General features: G+C 38.9%; 1 protein-coding gene across 11 annotated transcripts in view; it reads right to left on the reverse strand.

Annotated features, from left to right (window-relative positions):
- KIAA1109 (KIAA1109 ortholog) overlaps positions 1 to 21,736 on the reverse strand; it is an 88,908-nt gene that overhangs the window by 15,679 nt on the left and 51,493 nt on the right. For 8 of the 11 annotated variants that reach the window (XM_042048587.1, XM_042048591.1, XM_042048586.1 and 5 more), the window contains exons 41-63: positions 21,523 to 21,671; positions 20,875 to 21,094; positions 20,013 to 20,171; positions 18,824 to 18,999; positions 18,558 to 18,733; positions 17,233 to 17,939; positions 15,834 to 16,061; positions 15,369 to 15,462; positions 14,313 to 14,363; positions 11,245 to 11,451; positions 10,895 to 11,133; positions 10,043 to 10,287; positions 9,430 to 9,535; positions 7,361 to 7,458; positions 7,075 to 7,260; positions 6,200 to 6,368; positions 5,486 to 5,697; positions 4,660 to 4,858; positions 3,990 to 4,049; positions 2,919 to 3,145; positions 1,911 to 2,041; positions 940 to 1,063; positions 675 to 784 (exon numbers count right to left, since the gene is read on the reverse strand). In XM_042048587.1, the coding sequence (XP_041904521.1) occupies positions 675 to 784; positions 940 to 1,063; positions 1,911 to 2,041; positions 2,919 to 3,145; positions 3,990 to 4,049; positions 4,660 to 4,858; positions 5,486 to 5,697; positions 6,200 to 6,368; positions 7,075 to 7,260; positions 7,361 to 7,458; positions 9,430 to 9,535; positions 10,043 to 10,287; positions 10,895 to 11,133; positions 11,245 to 11,451; positions 14,313 to 14,363; positions 15,369 to 15,462; positions 15,834 to 16,061; positions 17,233 to 17,939; positions 18,558 to 18,733; positions 18,824 to 18,999; positions 20,013 to 20,171; positions 20,875 to 21,094; positions 21,523 to 21,671 (4,273 nt within the window). Of the gene's footprint in view, positions 1 to 674; positions 785 to 939; positions 1,064 to 1,910; positions 2,042 to 2,245; positions 2,447 to 2,918; positions 3,146 to 3,989; positions 4,050 to 4,659; positions 4,859 to 5,485; positions 5,698 to 6,199; positions 6,369 to 7,074; positions 7,261 to 7,360; positions 7,459 to 9,429; positions 9,536 to 10,042; positions 10,288 to 10,894; positions 11,134 to 11,244; positions 11,452 to 14,312; positions 14,364 to 15,368; positions 15,463 to 15,833; positions 16,062 to 17,232; positions 17,940 to 18,557; positions 18,734 to 18,823; positions 19,000 to 20,012; positions 20,172 to 20,874; positions 21,095 to 21,522; positions 21,672 to 21,736 lie in introns of all 11 variants that reach the window. The other 3 variants (XM_042048592.1, XM_042048583.1, XM_042048584.1) reach the window with 3 other exon arrangements.

The following is a 21,736-nucleotide window of genomic DNA, read 5'->3' on the forward strand; positions in this document are numbered from 1 at the left end:
CAAACAGATTCTTGAGTTGTACTGCAAGATTTTAGGGTCATGCAAACATTTAACTACACAAATATAAGGTCATCCTTATCACTTTGTAATGGAGAAATATATTAAATCATAATTGAAGCACTTAGAATACTGGCCAAATCATGTGTACCTTCTTTCTCTTTTCTTCTCCACCTCCTTCCTTTTAATGTACATATCTCTGCTAATTTCTGTATGGAAGCTTTTCAATCCTGAGCCAACATGCAGAAATTACAGAAAAACAAGGTATTTGTAATCTACCACACAGGGCAATTACTCACACACAAAAAAGCATCTCCCTTTCTTTGTCTCATTACACAGCCCTTTCAAAAGGTAGATGTTTGTACATCAAGTGTAGAAAACAAGAGTATTACACTATGCCGTTTTTCCTTATATACATTTCTTCAGTATGCTTTGAAAACAGGATTCCATAGAAAACCTCAAGTTGTTGTAAAAGTGGAATTTTCTCAGAGGTTTCAAAAAAATGAGAAAAGTGCTTTTTAGAACATGCCTGTCTCGCAAAATGATCTCCTCCTATCCAGTTCCACTACAAACAGCTGCTGCGTGTAGTAAAAGGACTCTTCAGGCCCAAGTCCAGCATTTCCCCCATTCCATGTGCTGTTATTGCTATCACAGATCCCAGATTCCCGGAAGCTCACCTTGTTCTGTCCATTCTCTTCAGAGGTGGCCTCCCTGATGCCGAAATGCTCTTAGATCGGCTGTAGCTGGGTTTGTAGCTCAGACCCCACTTGTCTTTCAAGGAGGCAGCCTAAACCAGAAACAACATTGAAATGCAACAACTGAGAACACAGAGAAAAACTCTGGCAAGCTAAAATGCTATTGCACATGGGAGTGCCAGCAAAGTAAAAGGCTTTTTGGGACACAAGTGCTACAATATTCTCAAAGTAGCTTAATCCTGCTCACCCTCATGCTGGATCTACGGAGCTTTTTGCGGACGTCCCTGCGGATGTCATTCACAGCCACTGACTCCAGCTGCTGGTAGCGCTGAATTTCTTGGTTTATGGTCCCTTCACTTGCACCTAATTTTCTGGAGATAAAGCATGGTTGAGTTATCTTATAGATACTATTTCCACCATTTCAAAAACCTGTGTTGTAAGAATGCTTTCCCTGGGAATTACCCCATTTTTCTCTTTTGTCCCAATACTTACGACCAGGGCCAAATACAGCTGCAGAAATATTAGAACAAACACTTAACCTAAAATCCAAATTTCAAATGAAATTTCCCTCTGAATGGTGACAGTAATTTCATTATAAGTATAAACAGTAAAACGTGTCTCCTCTTCATTATTTAACACGTAATTACCAACCTCTGTATTCCCATCCCAGCCAGATCCATTCATAATAAGTCTGTCTTGGGGAAAAGGGGGGGAAAAAACCCCCAAACAACCCAAAAAAACATGTTTGCAAATACCATTAATAAAATTCACAGAAGTTCAGATGAAATTTGAAGTAATTTTTTCTAAAGGGTTTTCTCAAGTACAGTATAAGATTTATCTTGAAAACATCATGTACAAGATGCAAAAAAAACCCCAATTTAAGTATTTTTCTTCCTCTTCCTAAGCTTATTACAGTTTCAAAGCAATATATTTTGCTAAAGTAATCAGCATGATAGTAAATCAAGATGGAACTATGATTTTGGATCAAGAAGAAAAGGATTATAAATCAGTCATTAAAATGCAGAGTCAGAAAAATACAGACTAATCTGACACTTATGGAACAAGCAGAGAGATTTGGGAGAGTACTTGCATATATAGCTTTTGCTTTTGGAATCCAAAAGGACAATTTTTTTATTTTTAAATAAAGGCAACAATTTGCACTTAACCATAACAGTGCCACAAGATGTGTGGTAAGAACATAAAGCAAACCCCACTTACTTTAAGTCATCAATGACTTTCGCTTGCTCATTGAGCTCTCTGATATCAACTAAACGCTTCATAAATTTCCTTCCTCGCTGTTCTCCAGTTTGGATACTGGAAGCTCCCTGCCGCCGGTGATCAACGATCTCCTGTTTAAAGTAAACATTTCATTAATGCCCTCATCAAAAATTCGACATCAGTACGATTTAGGCAAGAGGCAATGTGAATTTCACACTTCAAATTTGGACTAGTGCATGCAAAAGAATCAATTCATGTGAATAGGCAGCTGATTGGATTTTTTCCAGTGATCCAAAGCCCATCATTCAGTTAGACACACTATAACTACTACATACATGTCCCCATGAGCAGGATCTGCCTGCTTTCATATGTGCTCTGCTAGACTGGAGCAAATCCCGCTTCGCTGAGCCCCAGAGATATTCTACAGGAACAGAGTACCGGTGGGTTGGGGGACTCAAACCCAGCAGGTGATTTACAATCCGCTGCCCAAATGTGAGCTTGCGTGCATCTCCACCCAAGGAGCCTCCACCTGATTTCTGAACAACAAACAGGAGCATTAGTGTGCTGGGATGATGTTGTCAGGCAAGAGACATTAAGGAACAGCTGTTAAAATGGTTTTGTAGAAAACCAAAAAGCAAAGTCAGCAGCATATTGCATAGAAGTAGGGTTTTTTTAAATTTGTTCATGTTAGTTACTTACTCTCCTGTCAAGAAAGCCTAGAAGAAATCCACAGCTTTTACAATTCAGGTACCTGAGGTTAGGTACCGTGTCTCCTCCATGTTTTCAAATGCAGATCAATATTTCCACATTATACCAGTAGAAATATGATCTGCAATGTGTTGCCTTTGAAATATGGAGTTAGAAAACACACACACACAAACATTTTTAAATTGCAACAAGACTTGTATGAGCTATAAAGACTTGCACGCTGGACTCAAGACTAAGACCTTTCCATTTGACAGAAGACTTTTTCCAAGCAGTAGGACTTATTTTGGTGGATTCACTTACTGCATGTATAGTGGGAGACATGGTGTCAACTTCATCCTCATCTGAAAGGTCAGCTATGTTTACAGAGTTGAGGTCAGCAATGTCATCAATATCTTCCTCTCCTGTCAATGTTGTGAGGGTGTTGCCCAAAGCATTCAATCTTTTCCCAATGTTTGGATCCATGTGGACGTCAATACCACACATCTTCCACAACACATTCAGTGTCCAGGTTCCAGCACTACTGCTTTCTGTGTTAACAAAAAATCAGTTTAACCAGTTTTTCCTCTTCTAAAAAATCCCCCATACTGAATTATGTACTAATTAACTAAGACAGTGTTTGTCAGTTACAAAGAACTGTCTTTTCTGCTCATTCTGAAAAAAACATATTTCCACAACTGAAATGCCAGATGAAAATACTTCCCAGTATTTCTTTAACAAGCGATATAACATAGGCAGACCTAATGAAAACACATTCCGTTCAGCCAAGCTGATGACAAGGAGAAAGCGTCTCAAGCTTCAGCTCTTACAAATGCAGGCAAGTACATTATTCCAAAATGGAATTTCTAACAGCAAGAAACATAAAACATGTCTTTCTGCATGTACAAATGCTGACCTATTTATTCAGGTCTTGAACAACAACGCTGGAAGATGTTGTATTATGTGTATAGTGTGCCTAGTGAATATCCTGTCTTCCCAGGATTTTTCACCATCAAAATACAGACCTTGCTCTAAGCACAACTACACAAGATACTGGTTTTCTTTCTAAATGAAGTATGACCAATACAGAGACTGACATCTATTTCTGAGTGCTCTGGAGAATGTCCAGACTACTTAGACTGGGCAGAGAGGGAGTTTGGGAAAAATAGAAGTCTTTTCTGGGAGAGATAAGAGAGGGATGGAAGCAGCATGAGAAATACCGCAAGATTTAGCAATCTCTAGGGCAGGAAGCAACAGGACAACACTACTGTTATGGCAACTATTGCTGACTTTTCTCCAACCAATTAAATGAAAACACAGTTAAAAGACTTAAATTTCATATTTTATGAGTGTTTTATTTATGTAGGACTTAATTTATTAAAACAAACACATTACCTGCTGCAGCTTGTCCCGTTGTCCTAGAACACACTTCATAGGTACCATCTGGCACAACACCTACGTGAAGCGTACATAGCAAATACACTGATTACACAGCCAGTAAAAGTTGCTTTAGACCAGCCCTTCCCAATCCCATCCTCAGTCTCCTGCCTGCCATAATCAAAGAATTATAGAAGTTCTAGTTTTAATTCCCATTGGAGGACTTCTCTTATTTAGTAAAGTTAATTTATTTGGGAAGATACAAAATTCTAAATGTATATTATGTATAAATACATATATGTACTGAATCAACTTAAAATTCCATAAAATTATAGAATTTTCACCATTAGATATATTTATATACATATAAAAAATTTTTCTATATTACTCTATTAAAAACTTACTGGGATCTTATGACATTGCATAAAAGCAATGCATCCAACTCTTCCAGCATCTCTCAGAACTTAAATTATTACAATGATACATAAAGCAGCAAAGTTTACTAATAAAGGAAAGCAACAACAAAGGAATATAACCTTTTAGATCCATATTATTTTGCTTTCAAAAGGCCGAAGCCTTTTCTTTAGGTTTTTTGGGAAAGCTCAGCCGTTTTTCAGGTCAAGGGGAAGGGCAAAAGTGGATTTCTATCTGAAATACTCTTATCCAGTATGAAATCATCCTCACTTACATGCATTCATGACTAGATCTCCTCTTATTTCTGGTTTCCAGTCATCCCAACTTGTCTCAAAGCCATCAGCAAAGCGGATACAGAAGTTTTTAAAATGACCTTTGCTAACTAAAGACTCTGAGGAGCAGGCAGTAATGAGTGTGCTTTCAATAGTCAGGACTAAAGCAGAGCCAGTGTCAAGATCTGCAGAGTGGTTAGACTGGAAAATAAAATCACAGGGAGAATCTACTGGTCAGTGCGATGTCAAAGTGATATTGTACATTTACTAAATGCCATTTATCTTTCCCTAGTAGAAAACTGATCCCCTCATCATATCTCCTCGTGTTTTTCCTTCTCTGCAGAGCTTCAAAAGCATCACCTCTGCCCACACAATGCCTTGCATTGCTGTTTCCTAAATGCAACACCTACATTATAAATTTATTAGGGCAGTGGGAGTCAAGCTCATCTGGGAAAAGAACAAAAGTCCATGTTTGATCGAGGGCTATAATCCATAGGCCCCATGACCAGAGAACACAAGTCCAGGATCGATTCTTTTCTCATAGAAGGGTCACAGAGGACTTGATTGAACAATGACAAAAAGTAGCTTCAATCCTCATGTGGTTTTTTGGTGCTTATTTTGATATGTACAATTACATACACTTAGGTGTACAGATTGATTAATTTCTAGCTCTACGAACATCTATAATTATGTTTCCCTATAAAAAAGCCCACATATTTCCTTTTATAAGACTAGACCTCTTTTGAAATATGCATCACCTGGTTCTGTATATGTACCACACACAAACTGGTATTTTAACAGACTTCTCACAGTCACGCTTTTGCTTACCTGGGGTGTGTTTGTGATGGGCAGGCAAATTCCTAAGTCATTGACAGTCAGCTGAAGGAACAGGGTCCCAAAAGCCTGTGCAGAGGTTTGCTGGATTCCAGGCAGCATATCTACCACTTCTTTTGTGGCCATATGAATATCTTTATGTAAAGCCATTCTCTGTTCATTCCAGTTGTCATATGCGGCCTTGTAGTTCAGCCAGAATAGCACAGCTTGATGAGGAAACCGAAAATGTTTAAGTGAAATCCTCACATTAAAAAAACTAATGTACATTCACTAAATAAATTCTTTTTTTTTTCTCCCTTTTACAGTTCTCTGTTACTTTAAGTCAGAGGACGTATAACAAGGGGCACACACACATTCAGGGTGCAGTGATTGGGCTCGTGCTTCAAAGGATAAGATGAACAAACCTGATCATTTACCATCAGAGTTAATATATTAAAATGTCCTGCTGTTCTCAGCATTATTTGTCTGTGAAAATTTACAACAGCAGCTTCCTCCAAACCGTCTGAAAACTAATCCCCTCAACAAATGGAATTTTTGATGTTTGATGACAGAATTATCAATCTGTTGAGCATGGAGGAGATCTCCCAAATTTCTCATCTACTTAACATGAAACATATTGAATCTTAAATAATCAAGCCTCTTGGGAAAAAAAAAATATATCTCTTCCTCAGTATGAACACTAACTTGTAGCAATTGTCTCTACAATACCTCTGTCAAAGGCCACGGGCTGGGCAAAAACAATGGGTCTGTTCAGAGTAATGAGCACAGCTTCCCTGTCTGATGAGCCACTGATTTCTTCTCGGAGAGCATTTCTTAATCCAATTCTTGTCTTGAAATAGGCAACTTGATGGAAGTCTGAGCCAGCTTCTTCATAAACCTTAAAACATTTCAAAAAATGGGAAGAGGGAGAGGTTTGCAGCAGGGAAGAGTTCAGGGAAGGGGAGTGGGAAGGAAAAAACCCCAAATTACTGCATTTGACAACATATAAAATTAAAACAGCAAGTTGTGTCCTTTCCTCTTTTTCTTCTCTACCCAAAGTCCATTTGAGGATCTCCAATATTTTTGCATTAAGTTCTGATCACAGTATTATTTTCCTTATTTATCATGAATTGTTAACTAACATAACTATTTATATATCCAGATCCTCTATTGTGACAGTTGATTTATAGGTCCTAAGATTTCTATTTGCTTGTATGTTTCTAGGCATCACAAAATACTTTCATATCCTAGAATAAGCAATTCCAGGTAACAGCAGCTTTAAGAATACAAGAGGTACAACAGTCAAACCAAGACAGACAAACTAGGTCAAAATGTAGGTCCAGCAAAGTTTGGATCTTCTCTGATCTTATTATTTCATTCAAATATTCTAAAAAAACATATCAATATCAACAAAAGTTTTGAGTTTGACTCAGTAGAAAGGCTATCACTGTTCCAAAGGGCTAAGAAGTTCTAAGATATTAATAGTATGGGGAAAAAAACCCCCAAAACAAAAAACCAGTATGGTACAACAACCTCTTGGCTTGGTCATATAATTTTTAAATCACTATTGAAGAACATGACATGCAAAGGTTTTGAGCACTGACCTGATGTTTAACAATCTGTCCCAGTGCCAGGTTCAAATCCACCTGGCATTTTCCAAACAGTTTGAGGTAGCTGCTACTTCCAGGCATTGCTTTGGTTTGCAGTCTGTTGGAGAGCTCAAGTTCTATCAATCCCGTTTCAAACCTCACAGCACGCATTGAGGGAGTTGTAGCCGTCACTTGAATTCCCTAATGGATAAGGGAGGTACAAAGTTACGAGCATCTGCTTCAGAGACATGATGAGAAAGGGAAAAAAAAACCCACCACTGTTTTGTCATCATAAGATTACCTTAAACTGCAGGCTCAATGAGTAAAGAAGAATTTTTGGTTTATCTCCATCTGTTGTGCCATCGTGTTCATTCCAAAGAGGTATTGGCTGCTCCCCTCCTGTACACGTTAAATATACACAGTCAGAGTTTTAACAAAGAAAGCATTTTAAAACCAATAGATATAAAGAGGTGACAGTGAATGAAGCCTCATTTTAAAGTGACTAGCTGAAGATTTATAAAAACAAATGAGGATTGAAGACATCAGTGCAGATTCATTTTCTTACATATTATTAATAGCCCTCTACTGCGAATGAAGGAAGAGTGGTATGTTCCTCCCTCCTGGGAAACTTTCCACAGGAAGTCTCAAAGCCTGTAAGGAGTAACACCTACTTTTCAAAAAACATGTTATTTGTCCCCTGCACCAATGTATCTCCTACTTATCTGACAATACAAATTCAACATTTGACCAAATACTATGCAAATTCCATGAAATGAGGAATCGAAATGATATCAGTATTTTTCAATGAGAGGAGGAAAGAGTATTCTACAATTATTTTGGTTTTGGGTTTGCTTCCTCATCCTGGCACATTTCATCCCAAGTTATGTGCCCTTGAAGCAATCCTGGCTTTAATTCTCCTTGAGATTTATCTACATTGCAACTTGTATTGTATAGGAAGAGCTTGCTGCTGGAAAAGGTTAAGCCATTAATTCTCTCCAAATATGCCAATTCTTCTAATTACAGTTATTTGGTGGTAAGAACAGGCAGTTAAATCATGGATTAAAAACACCCCAAACAACAACAGTAAATTTTTATCATTCCATTTTGTATCTGGATAACTTTCTTTTAATCAACACTGCCTTCAACTTCTAGAAGCAATTATTATGGAGTGTCTGTTCATTAACTAGCTCCCAACGTGTACAACTTCACCTCAAGTAATTGGCACTTACACAGTTTTTATATAAGGATAATATGCAAATGATATTTTAGTGCAACACAAGCCACAATTAGAAAAAACACTGCAGCACATTACACTAATTGGTACTTTCAAGCCATTTAAAAAATTACTTTGCTCCAAGCCAGGAGGACCAAGCCAATTTCTGCCCCCATTGCTCTGCACTGAGCACCCAGACCCACGGATTGCTGACCTGACCATATCCCTGCTGAATTACCCCAATATGGAAGGCAACAGTCACATTTCAAAAACCATCAGGCTGCTACTTGCAATACAAATTTATAGTCTGGAAAAGCAGAGAACCAGCACTGGCCCTAAGTTCCTCACATAAAAATGCAGGGGAGATTGAAATGCAGGGTCTAAGGAACACTGTAAAAGCTAATATGGGTTTCCTGGTTCAGCACTGTATGCTCCTCTACAAAAAATGTTCTCATAGAATAATGACAGCTGTCAGAAGAATTATTGCTCCCCTAAGCATTTTCTTACCACCCAATACTAATGTATTTTGGCTGGAACAAATATCAGGGTGTTTCTTGTTATCCCTCAGGGAATTTAGCATTTTCCATTTTCTCCACTACATTTTTTAACTGCCTCAAGGGCATGTCACGTGGACCTGCACAGTCCTTTTGTTGCATTTGTATACCTGAATATATATACACACACACAGAGGTACATGAAAAGATGTAGATGTACACACAGACACTCCTTTCACTTAGTTACCACTTGTTATTCTTTCTTTCCCCATGTTGTTTCCAACTATTGATGAATCTTTACACTAAAAAATAGCTGCATTTCTGTAACAGCCTTTTAGGATAAGTCAAAAAGTGTTTAAATCAAAGTGAATACAGAAGGTAACCCAGCCAAGGTCATGTCATAGATAGACACAGAGACTGATGTCCAGAATGCCACACAACCCTGCTTCCCAAAAAAAATCCTGCTTATGATCGACCTAGAATAATTTCCAGAGCCTCTGTTATTATTTCAAAGTCCTGCTCTGCTTCCTGCTGCTGCTTGCAATCATAGACATGAAATGATGGTATCTGTAAAATAAAGAGCTGATCCTGAGAGCTGTTAATGTTACCATCAAACAAGGTTTGAGGATCTTACTTAAAGCTGCTTTTACGTGTTCTGCTTACCTGAAACCTTCTGTATGACCTCATTTACTTCTTTCATGAACACTTTTTGCACAAACACTAAATGGTTTAAAAGGTCAGTTGTGAGATTATGTTCAAAGGAACCAACCTGCAGAAATAGAACATTTTAGAACAAAACTTAGTTTTAAAAACAGTGGATTTTTAGGGTTTTTTTTTAGCTGCAAACATGAGAAGTCTCAATTACAAACATGCCAGACTATTTTCTGACTAAAGAATTACAGTTAGAAGAAATGCCCTGCTTTTCCCCAGCAGGCAGGCTTGTTTTAAGCACTTTTCTCTCTGGGAAAATTAACTATGGAAATTGGCACACAACTAGAACTTGTGAAAAGAACACTCTGTGTCGAGCAGAAAGTTTTCTATCATTAAGATTCTATGTCATGTCATTATTCTATTTATGGAGCTGTCTAATCCCCAAAAAAAAAATAAACCAGCTATACAACAATAAAATTGTCTTCCAATTTTTCAGTATTTGGATTCAACCGGTAAACCTGAGAGTTCTGGAGGAGGCAGGTTGTTAAAAAAACATGAAGATGCACAGACAGAATTGTAAGAGAAGGGAAATAGCAAATTATCAAGATGAATCTTGAACACCTACCTCAGCCACACAGCGCAGGTAGTTCCCCTGCAGGTAGTAGCCTTGCTTGGCAGGGAGTTCATCTATGCTCCAGATCTGGTCAGAGTAAGTGTCATGCTCTTCCATGACATATTTCCCTGACATGGTGACAGGAGGCAGGTTGAGACTGGCCGAAGGAGGAATGGTTGACATGTCAGTGGCAGAAACTTTTGAAGTGAAGCGCAGTCTGTGATTTGGAAGCTCAAAATTAAATCTGGTTTGGGCACCTGTAAAAGGAAGGCGGGAAAAGAAAAGGCATGAACTGGCAAAAGAATCTCTTATTTATCCTTAAATTTAAGAACATTTTTGAACAATAAAAAAAAAAAATTAAAATGTTTAAAATGTTATTGAGGTATACAGACCTAAAGAGCTATATATATCTACCCACATGATTCTGGGTTGTCTTAATTTCTAAAGTAAACTAAGGCTCCACAGTAATAAATGGAGAAGGGATTCATACAAACCATCTCAGGTGTACTGAGACCTTATAAGACTATTCTCAAGTAGCAGTACAGATTATAATTAATTAATCAAGGATCATAAACTGATGGCAGCAGTCAGAGTGAAGCATCCTGAGAGGAGGCTATATATGAATGTATGTAAGTCTTCACCTGCTCTTGCATTCTGCCTCTGCAAATTGCGTGTAACAACCACAGTGAAAATTCTCTACAGGGCCACCTGATTGAAGTCCACATTAAAAAAAACTCAAGCTGATGGCAACAGATTCAAACAGATTCTAGCTATAACTCAACAGAAACACTGAGTGCTTTTGGATGCTTATAGGAAGGCCAAACTAAAAGCAATAATGTTTTTAAAGTTCCAGAGAACTGTTACCTGTCATTCCATGACTCCTCATTCTTCCCATCTTGTATTCCGCCTTCAGGGAGGGCAAGAGCGCTGCTCCAATAGCTATCCCATCTATCATGGCACTGAACTTCAGCACTATGGGCTTCTTTTCCAAGCCTTCTGGCAGCTGTGGGAATTCATTTGTTTCTACCGGAGTTTGATTGATACTTGTTGGAGTCTTCTCTGAGGGCAGAGGAGTCGCCACATCTTCTTTGGCTGGTTGGGGCCTGTGGACCAAGACAAAGAGCGGAAAACCCTTCCTGTTATTCTGCCTGGCTCTCCCACAGACACCTGAGGTGGCAAAATCCTGGAAGCGGGAGGGGTTTGGGAACACTCACGTGGTGGAGGGCTGCCGGATGAGGTCGGAGATCTGCTTGGAGAGCTGGTGGGAGCTGCGCACCATCATGCTGTGCAGCGTGGCCGGGTGCTGCGGGATGTTGATGCTGATGGCGCCCACCTTCACCACAGCCGCGTTGTTGGTTTTCAGCCCCCTCTGGGCGCTGTACAGGGCCTGCGATTTGGCAATGCTGCACTTCACCACAGTTCTGACAGCAAAAGGGAACAGCAGTCATTTGCACATCCTCCCAGTTGTAGGTTAAACTGAGTTTTGAGGTGTTAGCTGAACTTCGAAGTAATTTTGTTTGTCAACTACACCCACATTCCTTTTTCTTTCACTTTACACACAGATGCACGACATGCCACAAACAACTACGCTACACTTAAAGGAACTACACATCATGCATGGCAAAAATACCAAAAATACCTGTTAAAAACTGCTATTCTTGCCTAAAGTAAAGTCATTTCAGTGCATACACACCAGGCTGCACATAGACAGACAAATTTACACACACAGAAACAAAAAAAGAGCCTTCCATTTCAACTCCTGTTCAGGAATAATCTTGAATCATCCTTTTAGTAAAATGACTTAGTAAAATCTGATTTTAGCATCCAAATAAAGTCAGTGGAGGAAATACTCAATATTAAATACATAGCAACTGATAAATGAATTTGTGAATCAATACTGATGTTTACTTCAAACATATTATTCCAAAATACATCATCTAAACTTTATTTTAATGTTGAGAAGGATATGGTTCACAATGGTTACCCAAGATAAAACTGCAACTGCACAAAGCTGACAATTTTTGATGTCATAACAGAATTTTGGCATAGCAGAGTTCATTAAACTCCTATTAAAAAGATATTGGGATAACACATTAATGTCCCTATGGTCAATTCCTGGAGGGTTACCCAATGGAAGTATTTTATGCAGCCAACACAGAATTGCAGCCTCAAAGAGAAGGACATGTAGTTGTCAAGATGCAATACATCAGCTAAAATGGCTTAAAAATAGACTATAAAATTGCAACATCCAATGCAAGTTTCTCAAGTACTATATTTCAAGGGGTATAGCTAAACCACTTTTTGTATCCTATTTAAGTTGTTTAAAAACAGTTTGGTCTATAAACTGTCTCGTGGTGAAAGATATAATAGTCTGTGAACTCCACTCTCTAAGTAATGTTTCTTCTTCTTATGTCAAAATATCAGCAAGCCCAAGGCAACCCAGATGTGGAAATACAAACCAAAAAAAACAGACATCACCCTTCTGCTTATAATCAAGAAATATACAGCACTGAAATGCAAACACTGGCCTATCAACAGCAAATTAATTGACTGAAGCTCAAGGAACATTCTCAGATTTTCACAGCTATGCAAGAGATGCAAGTGACCTAAAGCAGTTCAGAATTAATACTTTGGGGCAGACCATCAGGTAGAAATTATTTCAAAATATGTGATGTTGGAAACAAATCTTAATTCACAACAATTTTCAGAAAAACATTATATAAATAAACATTACTTAAGAAAAGGCCAGACTTGTTTTAATCCACCTCTTTAAAAGAAAACCACAATTATTTCTCTTGATGTTTGCTTATTTCCTATTATCTTCCTGCTACCATTCTGACTCAGCTGTTGTGAAGCCAATCAAGAACACATTTCCACCCCCATCTGTAACACAAAATACTATTACATTCAAACCATTTTAAATGCTTCCTTAATTAAAAAAGTATTCCACCAATTCAGCTGTTGCAGGAGAAAAAACCTCAGCAAAATTAACTCTGCTTTTCTCCTAAGGTATTTTCATATTTCGTGCAACTAATTAATTTCTCTGCTGCTTGCCTACAAAAAACCTACTTCCATGACAGAATGAAATGTGGAACAACTGTCTGGCTATCCATTTATTATTAAAGATCTGCAGTTTACTTACCTACAGTGATATGCCTACAACAGATCTGGTTGTATCTAATTAAAATCATTAATCATTATTTAGGTTTTATACCAGTAATGCTTCCAGAAAGAATTCTATATTCTTGCATCAATACCATAAAAAAATCACTCCCCAGACAAATTTGTGACAAAAAGTCTTTGTCCTGCTATAGAACTGACTACAAGGCCAGTACTCTACAGATTTTTGGGAATGTTGTAAAAGGGGGGGGGGGGAAGTCAGCAGGAGGCCTGTAACACACAGGAACTACTACACTGAGTCAGCTGAAAACTCAGGCAGCAGCAGATACCTGAGGTGTAAATAAATGATCCTTCCTTTAATTTCAGCCATCAGGAATTTACTTTCTAGGCCAGAGGCTGTATTGTGCTCATGACTCACCACCAGACCTATCCTACATGGATTTATCCAATCCCTTTATAATAACGTATACTTTTGTTGACCACATCACATGGCAGCGAATTCAACAACTCAGTGATGCACTGGTTTAATGCTGCTACCAGACAAAAAGGAACACAAATCCCACTATTCTCCCTACATCACTTGCAGCTTTACAGTCCTTCCAGAGGTATAAGGACATTTAAAAGTTAATCCTGTATTACCACAACACTGAATACACAGACACAGAGAGGAAACCTACACCCACACACACAGACCTGCAGCATGCCTGGGACTTAACCCAGCACACAGGTAAATAAAGAGAGAAAGGAATGGCCTTGTTCATGATGACACCACAACAGGGACTATCACTCCAAGCACAGCAGTTCCAAAGCAAATCTCACCTGCATGCTCCCTTACATTTATCAACAGTATTTCAGCTCATTAAAATAAGCACAGGACCAGATCTGAAGAACTTAAGGACCAGTCAAACCATTTTAACATTACAGTAGTAAGTGCAGTGTAATAGCAGCCCCTAAAACTATATTGCTAACATTTACAAGGGCTTTTTTTGGCAGGTATTTAGCAGGCTTCATTAAAAACAGCTTATCTAGGTAACCCAAGATGTTAAACCAACATGTATTCAAGCAGCATCTGCCTACACAATCACACATAGTAGGAATGCAGCCATTAGGTACACAACACAGAGTTAATTCCAAGACTATTAAACATAATAATATGACATACAGAAACTCTTGTTTGGCTGTGCTTGTAGGAGATGTAGGAAAATCCTCCAGTCTACAGATGAAGATTGAAGAGAAAGCAAGAAAAACAAAAACAAAGCAAATAAAGAATAAACAGTCATGCAAAATTAGTCAGTTAATTACTTGTAACCCACAATATGACATTTATTTTCAAATTTACCAAGTTGAAGGTTTTGGGTTTACTCATGTTTGTTCTTTGCTCTTGTTGTTTTAAAGATTTATCATTATTTTCCCTCTTTCCTTTTGTACCCTCCCTATATGTACAGACATGAAGGGCTTCAGTCACCTTCAGAAACCCTTTGTGACTCTTAGATTGGAACTTTCATTTATCCCTCTGAAAAACTTACTGGAATCAATTTCGCTGAGGAAATTATAAAATTCTATATGTTTTAAGTTCTATGTAGCATCTTCCACACTAACCAAGAGTTAAAAGGAGAGAGAGAAACTCAAGTCACATTATTTAGCCCCTTTCTTACAAGAGTCAGGTTCCAAGACCAGTCCACATACTGAGGGTTACCCAGCTAACACCCAAATTGTGTGAGGGTGATCTGTGCTACAAAGAGTCGTGGTTCAGCTGTTGTTCTGCAACTCAAACAGAAAGAGATGCAGCTCTTTACAAAGAAAAATAATGCGTGGCCTTTTTGAGTCTGTGAACCTGGCAAAAATAAAAAACCCAAAACAATGCGGATGCTGAGCAAGTGATTCATGATGTTCATGCACAGGAAATGATTCTCTCCCCCTCCCCTGCCAGGCTGTGTCAATTATATAAAGGCTGGAGAAGGGATATTAGGACTGTAAAAATAACATGAGAGAACAAAGAATGATGTATTATGAGAATTGAAAAATGTATCTATTAAAGAAACACTATAGATCTTAAACAGGAATAATCAGCATCAGTAGATTAACTACTCCCTAAAAATCTTGTATGGTTTGAACCTGTAAGTTCCAAAAAGCAATTAGAAGCACAAGAGGGAAAATACACAACTTATACCACTTCTATGCACTTGAACAATTTTAAATTGTGAGACTTCCTACTTACTGGATATTTGGGGTAATTCCCTCCAGCAGGACGATATTGACACCTCCTATGTGAGCAGTGGCACATGTCTCAGTCATCTTTTGATGTAGCACATCTTTAGGAAAAAAAGATATATGACAGCATTTCAGTCAATAAAATACGTCAGGTATGCCTACTGCTTTTAAAAATATTGCAGCAGAAAAATAACTGAAAAATTACAGCTTTAGCAGTCACATTAAAGGATGTCAACTGTAAATTGTAACAAGAAGAAAGATTTTAGAAATGAATCACTATCTTCTAAGAGAATTTCCTCCATGGCACTTCCAGAAAATCTTGCATCCTTTTAAAATCCTTCAGCATCCTCGTAATAGTTTTTAAAAGAACTTGTTGAATATTATTATATTACACACACACATCACACACGCACACGAACATGTGAAACTGCCAGCGAATTTCACTATGGAGAACACTTTTAACTCATCCCACCTTTCATTTTTTCTTTCAGGGTGAAGCTGCCATGGATTCTTTTCAGCTCGGATTCCATGGTGAGGCCACCAATGTCAGCCTCCAGGTGGGTTCTGTTCACCATCCCTATCCCAAAGACGATGAGGGTCACGTGCTGTGGCTCCGAGGTCACCAGGCTGCGCTTCCGCCCGTTGTCCTGCTCGTTCTCAAACACCACCCTGCAGGCAGGCTCAGTGGGGCTTCGAACACCTACAGAGACACCAGCAGTTATTTAAGGGTTTATTTGTAATAAATCCTTGGCATATCCCATATATATTTGTATTTGAAACCAAGGCTCATGTATCTTGCATGTCAACAAAACTCCACAGGAAAATTATCTGTGCCTCGCTCACTCCACCCTAATACCATTGCAACTGAACCAAATCCAAGACACAATGAAGACAATAATGAGTGATGTGGTTTCACTATTATTCAAAGATATGCTCTTATGTTCCTTATATAAATATTTGTAATTATCTAATTTTATTGTTATACCAGAAAAATGCCCTGACAGTTTCCAATTGTCCTGTTTATTTTTTGATCATTCCACAGGCAAAGGTTCTAATAATTCTGTTTTGGATGAGCAAGTTTTCCTTTTCAACACTCAAGAGCCTAAAAGCAATGTAAGAAAATTTACATTTTGTGCAGATATCATAACTGTGGATATGATATTCCATGCATGAAAGACACTGGTATCTATTTAATACAAGTTCTCATCTAACACTTCCTCAGTTTTTTATTCTTTAATTAAAAGAAGTCCAAGGAAAATATGGCTAATACAGCAACTATACCATCCCCTGCATATTTACAGCAACCTAAGTTCAGCAACAAAAAGAATCACGCTAGTCAGCTCTCAAATTTACTCTGCTGTGTTGAAATACATTGGAAATAGCAATAATTACATCAGATCTCAAAGTTTTAGGTGAAATTATAGCAAAACCACCTGTAATCTCTGTGGGACTTCACCAAAATCAGTATTTCACCTTTCCTGCTCTCAAGGCTCCCCCTTTTTTTTTTTCTTACTGTCAGTCATTCTCAAGGCAGAAATTGTCTCCCTCTAAGTGGCTTATGTACATGCTTGCACGTTTTCACAGAATGATAATAAACAGCATTTCTGGTAGCCCCTTGAACACAAAACAGCACCTCAGAAGGAACAAACTCAATCCACACTACACAGTTAGTGAGAAAAATTAAGCTTTTCTTTTGTATGTCATCTTGGTGAACTAATCAAAAGCTCACCTCCATCCTCACCACTTGCCCCTCTGATCCAAGTTGGATGTGGTGGGCAACTTTCAAAAACCATCTTGTGACCAAGCTCTAGAATGCCACATTGGAGCAAAAGCACACACACACAATTATTTGGATTCATAAACCAGTTTACCTGTTGGCCCAAAAGTTTCAGAAGACTTTTCTAAGATGCCAGTTGGATCAGAAATGAGTGAATAGAAGTTCAGTAGTTTATACATATTCTGCCAGCACTCTGCAGAGGGTTCACTCTGTTCCGACACGGTAATGGAGTCAGAGTCATCCATATGGATCGCCACGTGGTCAACCACATCTTTGGAGCCTTTCCTGGACACTTTGGAAGTCCTTCGCTCTGACCTCCCCAGGGAATTCTTGTTCCGAGACTCTTTCTTGTTGTTGTCGTTGTTTGTTCGCTTGTTCTTGGTGTTGTTCACCCTGGTGCCTCCGTTGAGGCTCCCTCGGGAGCTGCGGCTGAAATCCGAGGAGCGGAAGTCCCTGTGCTTGCGGGTTTTGAAGGTGGGGGTTGGGGAGGCCGAGCCAGCCGTGTACCTGCTCAGTTTGATGTCTGTCTGTGTGGCCTTGATATCGTCAATCATGGTGCTGAACTGATGGATGAGCCGCACCAGGGCCATGTCCACGTGCTGGCTGATGGACTGGCAGGAAATGGTGAAATTACAGTGGAAGGTGTTGTAGTAGCGCTTGTTCAAGTCATGGAAGGAGAGGGCATTGGCGGAGTTGTGAGGGGTGCACATGGATTTCTCCATCACCACAGCACTAATGCTGAAAGTCTCTAACATCAAAGCTGGTTTGAATTCCAGAGGAGGAAGATTGACAGCTCCTTGCCTAAGGAAAGGAAAGGTACAAGTTACGACTTTGTTTCTTTTTATGAGAGTGAGAGTCAAATACATTTTTTTATACAGCCTACATCTAATTTACTGAATCCAGCCTTTTACTTCCCTTAGGATATCACCTTTTTACCACAGTCCTAAATACAATAAAATGAACTTTTACAATTTCATACTGTGTGCTACTAACATAGCAATTATCCACTTCTATGAAACCTAGTTTGGCATGCAATCATTCCATTATATCCTAAAGCTTTGCCCAAAATTGGTCTGGGGGAAGATTCAGCATTTTCACAAAAAGCCACATCATTATTTACAGGATTAATTATTAAACACCATTGCAGAGCCACTCAAATTCCCCCCCACTATTATTCCCACCAGCTCTCTCCCTTCCCCAATCTCCAATTTTCAAAGGCAGCTGAGAGTCAAATGGAATTCCCAAACCATTCCATAGGAAGATTTTAAAAAATATTTTAACAGGAAGACAAAATGAAAGATTAAAAGAATAATAGGATAAGGAGCAGCCCTTTAAAGTGCTTTGGAAATCTGTTGTCATGTAAAGCCTAATTTCTGTTCTTTAACCAATACACGTATTTTAAAATCTCTCAGGGCACACCTTCGTGCTCGCTTGCTTTTCCTTTCCTTTGCCGTGTCTGAATCAACAATATCTGCTCTGAGGCAGTCCAGAGTTCCTGAGAAAGAGAGGTACTCTCCAAAGTACATCCTGTAGCACAGGGGCATCGCATCCTGCGACTGAATTCCCGTGTAACTTAGCAGAGGTTTGAAAACAACCTACAAAACAAAACCCAGTTATTCAGTTATGAAGACCTTGATATTTTCCATATTCTTACTCATCATTTGGTGATGTGCAACCCCACTTACCTGTGCATCTGCCAGCTGGACAGCAGGAAAGCCCTGGTTGCCCTCTTCCACACCTGCAATATCATCCTGGCTGGTGCTGTGCTGAGAGTGGGTGCCATCCAGGGTGTTCTGGTCACTGGACAGAACTGTGTTGAAGTCTGAAGCAGAGGGGATAGTAGGAAGATTGGGTGCCACACCTGAAAAATAAATACCCATGGAACACTAACACCACAGCAAATCTTACCACCACCAACTCTATTAATTCAGCAACATTAATTATATGGATACACAAGCCACAGTGAGGTCTGTAACCTCACAAAGGTGGCATTCAGGATAAAGAAACATCCTGATACTGCTGGAACTGGTAGAGGTTGTCCAACTCAAATTTGGAAAGAGTCTTGCAGCAGAGAAACACATTCCAGTTTATAAAGAAGCCACAATAGTTCAGCAATATGTACAGCACCATGATGTTTGCAGGATCAGACTACTGGTTCAATATTAAAAACAAACTAAAACAACTTCTTGTGCCTAAGATTAATATAGCACAGCTGAAGGAGTGTTAATACAAAAAGATTCAAGTATAGTGTTAGTGAAAAAGAAAATTAAGACCCACATTTGAAAAGTCTGAATGATGACAGGCTGGCAAGAAAAATAATAAGGCTGCAATAAATTGTTACACATCTGTTTCTTTAATACATCTGAGACTTTCAGAAATATAGATTTTTCTCCATTCCCTTACACCAGTTAACCACGTCCCATTCCTAAGTCACTCTCAAAATAGATGTTTATGTTTAGTCTCAAAATTGAACTGAGAAAGAGCAAGGATTCCAATGCACACATTACAAAATAAGGATATGCAAATTGGATCAAAAATAGCCAACAGAATCGAAGGAACTCAGCAACAGAAAATGACTTTATGGCTTAACTTTTGGCAGCTACACATGGTTTTGGCAGCTACACTGACAGTTCCAAATGTAAAAAAAAAAAGCTGAATTTTTGGAGGCAGGGTGAGAGAAATTAAAACAACAGTTTTGCTCAAATCCTATCTTTTCATTTTCCAGTTTGCTGGGAAGTCCCACAAATACTATTTTCAATCAATTAAGTTCTGTTGAATTTAAGTCACAGTCTCAATTACTTTCAGTCAGAATATGGCAAACACAGGCACAGCCAACCCAGAACCATCTCAAACTCAGCTGCAAATTAGCAATACCTGTTGGAAGGCTGTTGTGTCCAGACTTGGTGGCTGGACTTTCCTGTACGACACTCCCCCTGTTGCCCACAGCATTGGACATCCAGTTATAGAAACTCACAGAGGAGGGCTCAGACAGCAAAGGGTGTTCAGACAACATGTCTGTGGCCACAGTATTTCCTGTGCACATAGAGCAGAAGCTGCAGCATTTGTTCCATCAAAGTCAGCAAAAAACAAGGAACATGGCACGATTTCACTGGCAACACCAATATACTATAAAAATAAGCCTAATTCTCAAGGTTTATTCCACTAAATTATGTGTCAAACAGCACTACAAGTGCTACCACAGAAGTTACACGTGGCACTAATGGATGTTGCACTACACATGGCTTTGCATTTGCTCATCTCTACCATTAGTTAGAGGAAAGGAGTCATTAAGAAACCAAAATACCTCTTTTTCTGAACAATATCTTAGTCCCTGACAGCAAAGGAGAGAGGTTTTAGAGAAAATACAGTATCATATACAGTATTTAATTTACATATAAAGAAAACCCAATAACAATACACTCTGAAAAATAGTACAGAGCATGAACATTTCAATGTTTCAAACTTCTCAAATTTTTGTTCCTAAGACCATTATTAAATATCTGTAAATTATCATACGCAATAGTAAACTAAGTTATTGAAATATTAGCCTTTTTGAGCTACTTACAAGGTCAAGAAAAAATGACCTTATTTATTCAAAAAGACTCATAAATTGAAGCTAAGTAAAATCAAGACTAAGAAAAGCAAAAATATTTTATTTATTCTGTTAGTTGCAATTTCTTTTCCCAACCTGATGCACTTGCAATTCTCCCTCTGGCTTACTTATGCTACATCATACCTGTTCTTGTTAAAGAGCTACTTTTAACTGCAGCTGTACTTCTTTGAGGAGTCCCTTCCAAAAGATTGTGCAGGCTAGGAAAACTCCCAGTCAGATAGCTGAGCAGACTTTCTTTCCTTGGACTTTCCCTAACTCCCATTCCGGAGCGGCCAACGTGCACTGGTGAATCTGTAGCTGTATCTCCACTGGTGTAACTCAAGGAATGATATGGATGAATGCCCTGTGTGCAGAAGAAATGAATGAAGTGCTGTGCAAACTGAAAAAAGGAAGCAACATCTGGTCTGGATATGAGGTTGGAACACAATAATTTTACTACAAGTTACTGGAGAGCTTTGCCAGTCTTAGATTTTGTATCATGATAGTTAAATCCTCGTTTCTGCTGCCATAAATAAAAGATCAAAGCCTATAAAGGTAAAGGCACATCCTTAAATGAAGGATGCACATGAAGTTAATTGGCAGGAGAAACAATAAAGAACAGATGTAGAATATAGGCCAACTGATGGAGCATCCCTTTTGTAGGGTCAGGAGCAGACCCTCCATGTGTTATAGGTACTTTTTGCATGCGTTTATTATCAGCAGCTATGGAATCCCTTCTGAAGAGGCCAGCTACAGCCCACTTTGCCCAGGTGCCCAGCCCTGCACACTTACCTTTATTTTCAGCACAGAATCACTGTGAGTGTGAGTCTTGGACAACTTCCTCATGATCTCAGCACCAGTGACAGGCCCGGAGGAAGCGCTGGCAGGGGGAGGGCGATTGGCTGTTCCTTCCAGGAGCATCGTGTGCTCGCTCACAGTAGCTGCACCCAAGGAAACAGTTTTCCTCATTTAGATACATTTGGAGAACCAAGATTATCTATTATCA

The sequence above is a fragment of the Corvus kubaryi genome, unplaced genomic scaffold (assembly GCF_017639235.1).
Source record: "Corvus kubaryi isolate FWS band 111438036 unplaced genomic scaffold, C.kubaryi_AGA036_p1.0 67, whole genome shotgun sequence".
Taxonomy (NCBI): domain Eukaryota; kingdom Metazoa; phylum Chordata; class Aves; order Passeriformes; family Corvidae; genus Corvus; species Corvus kubaryi.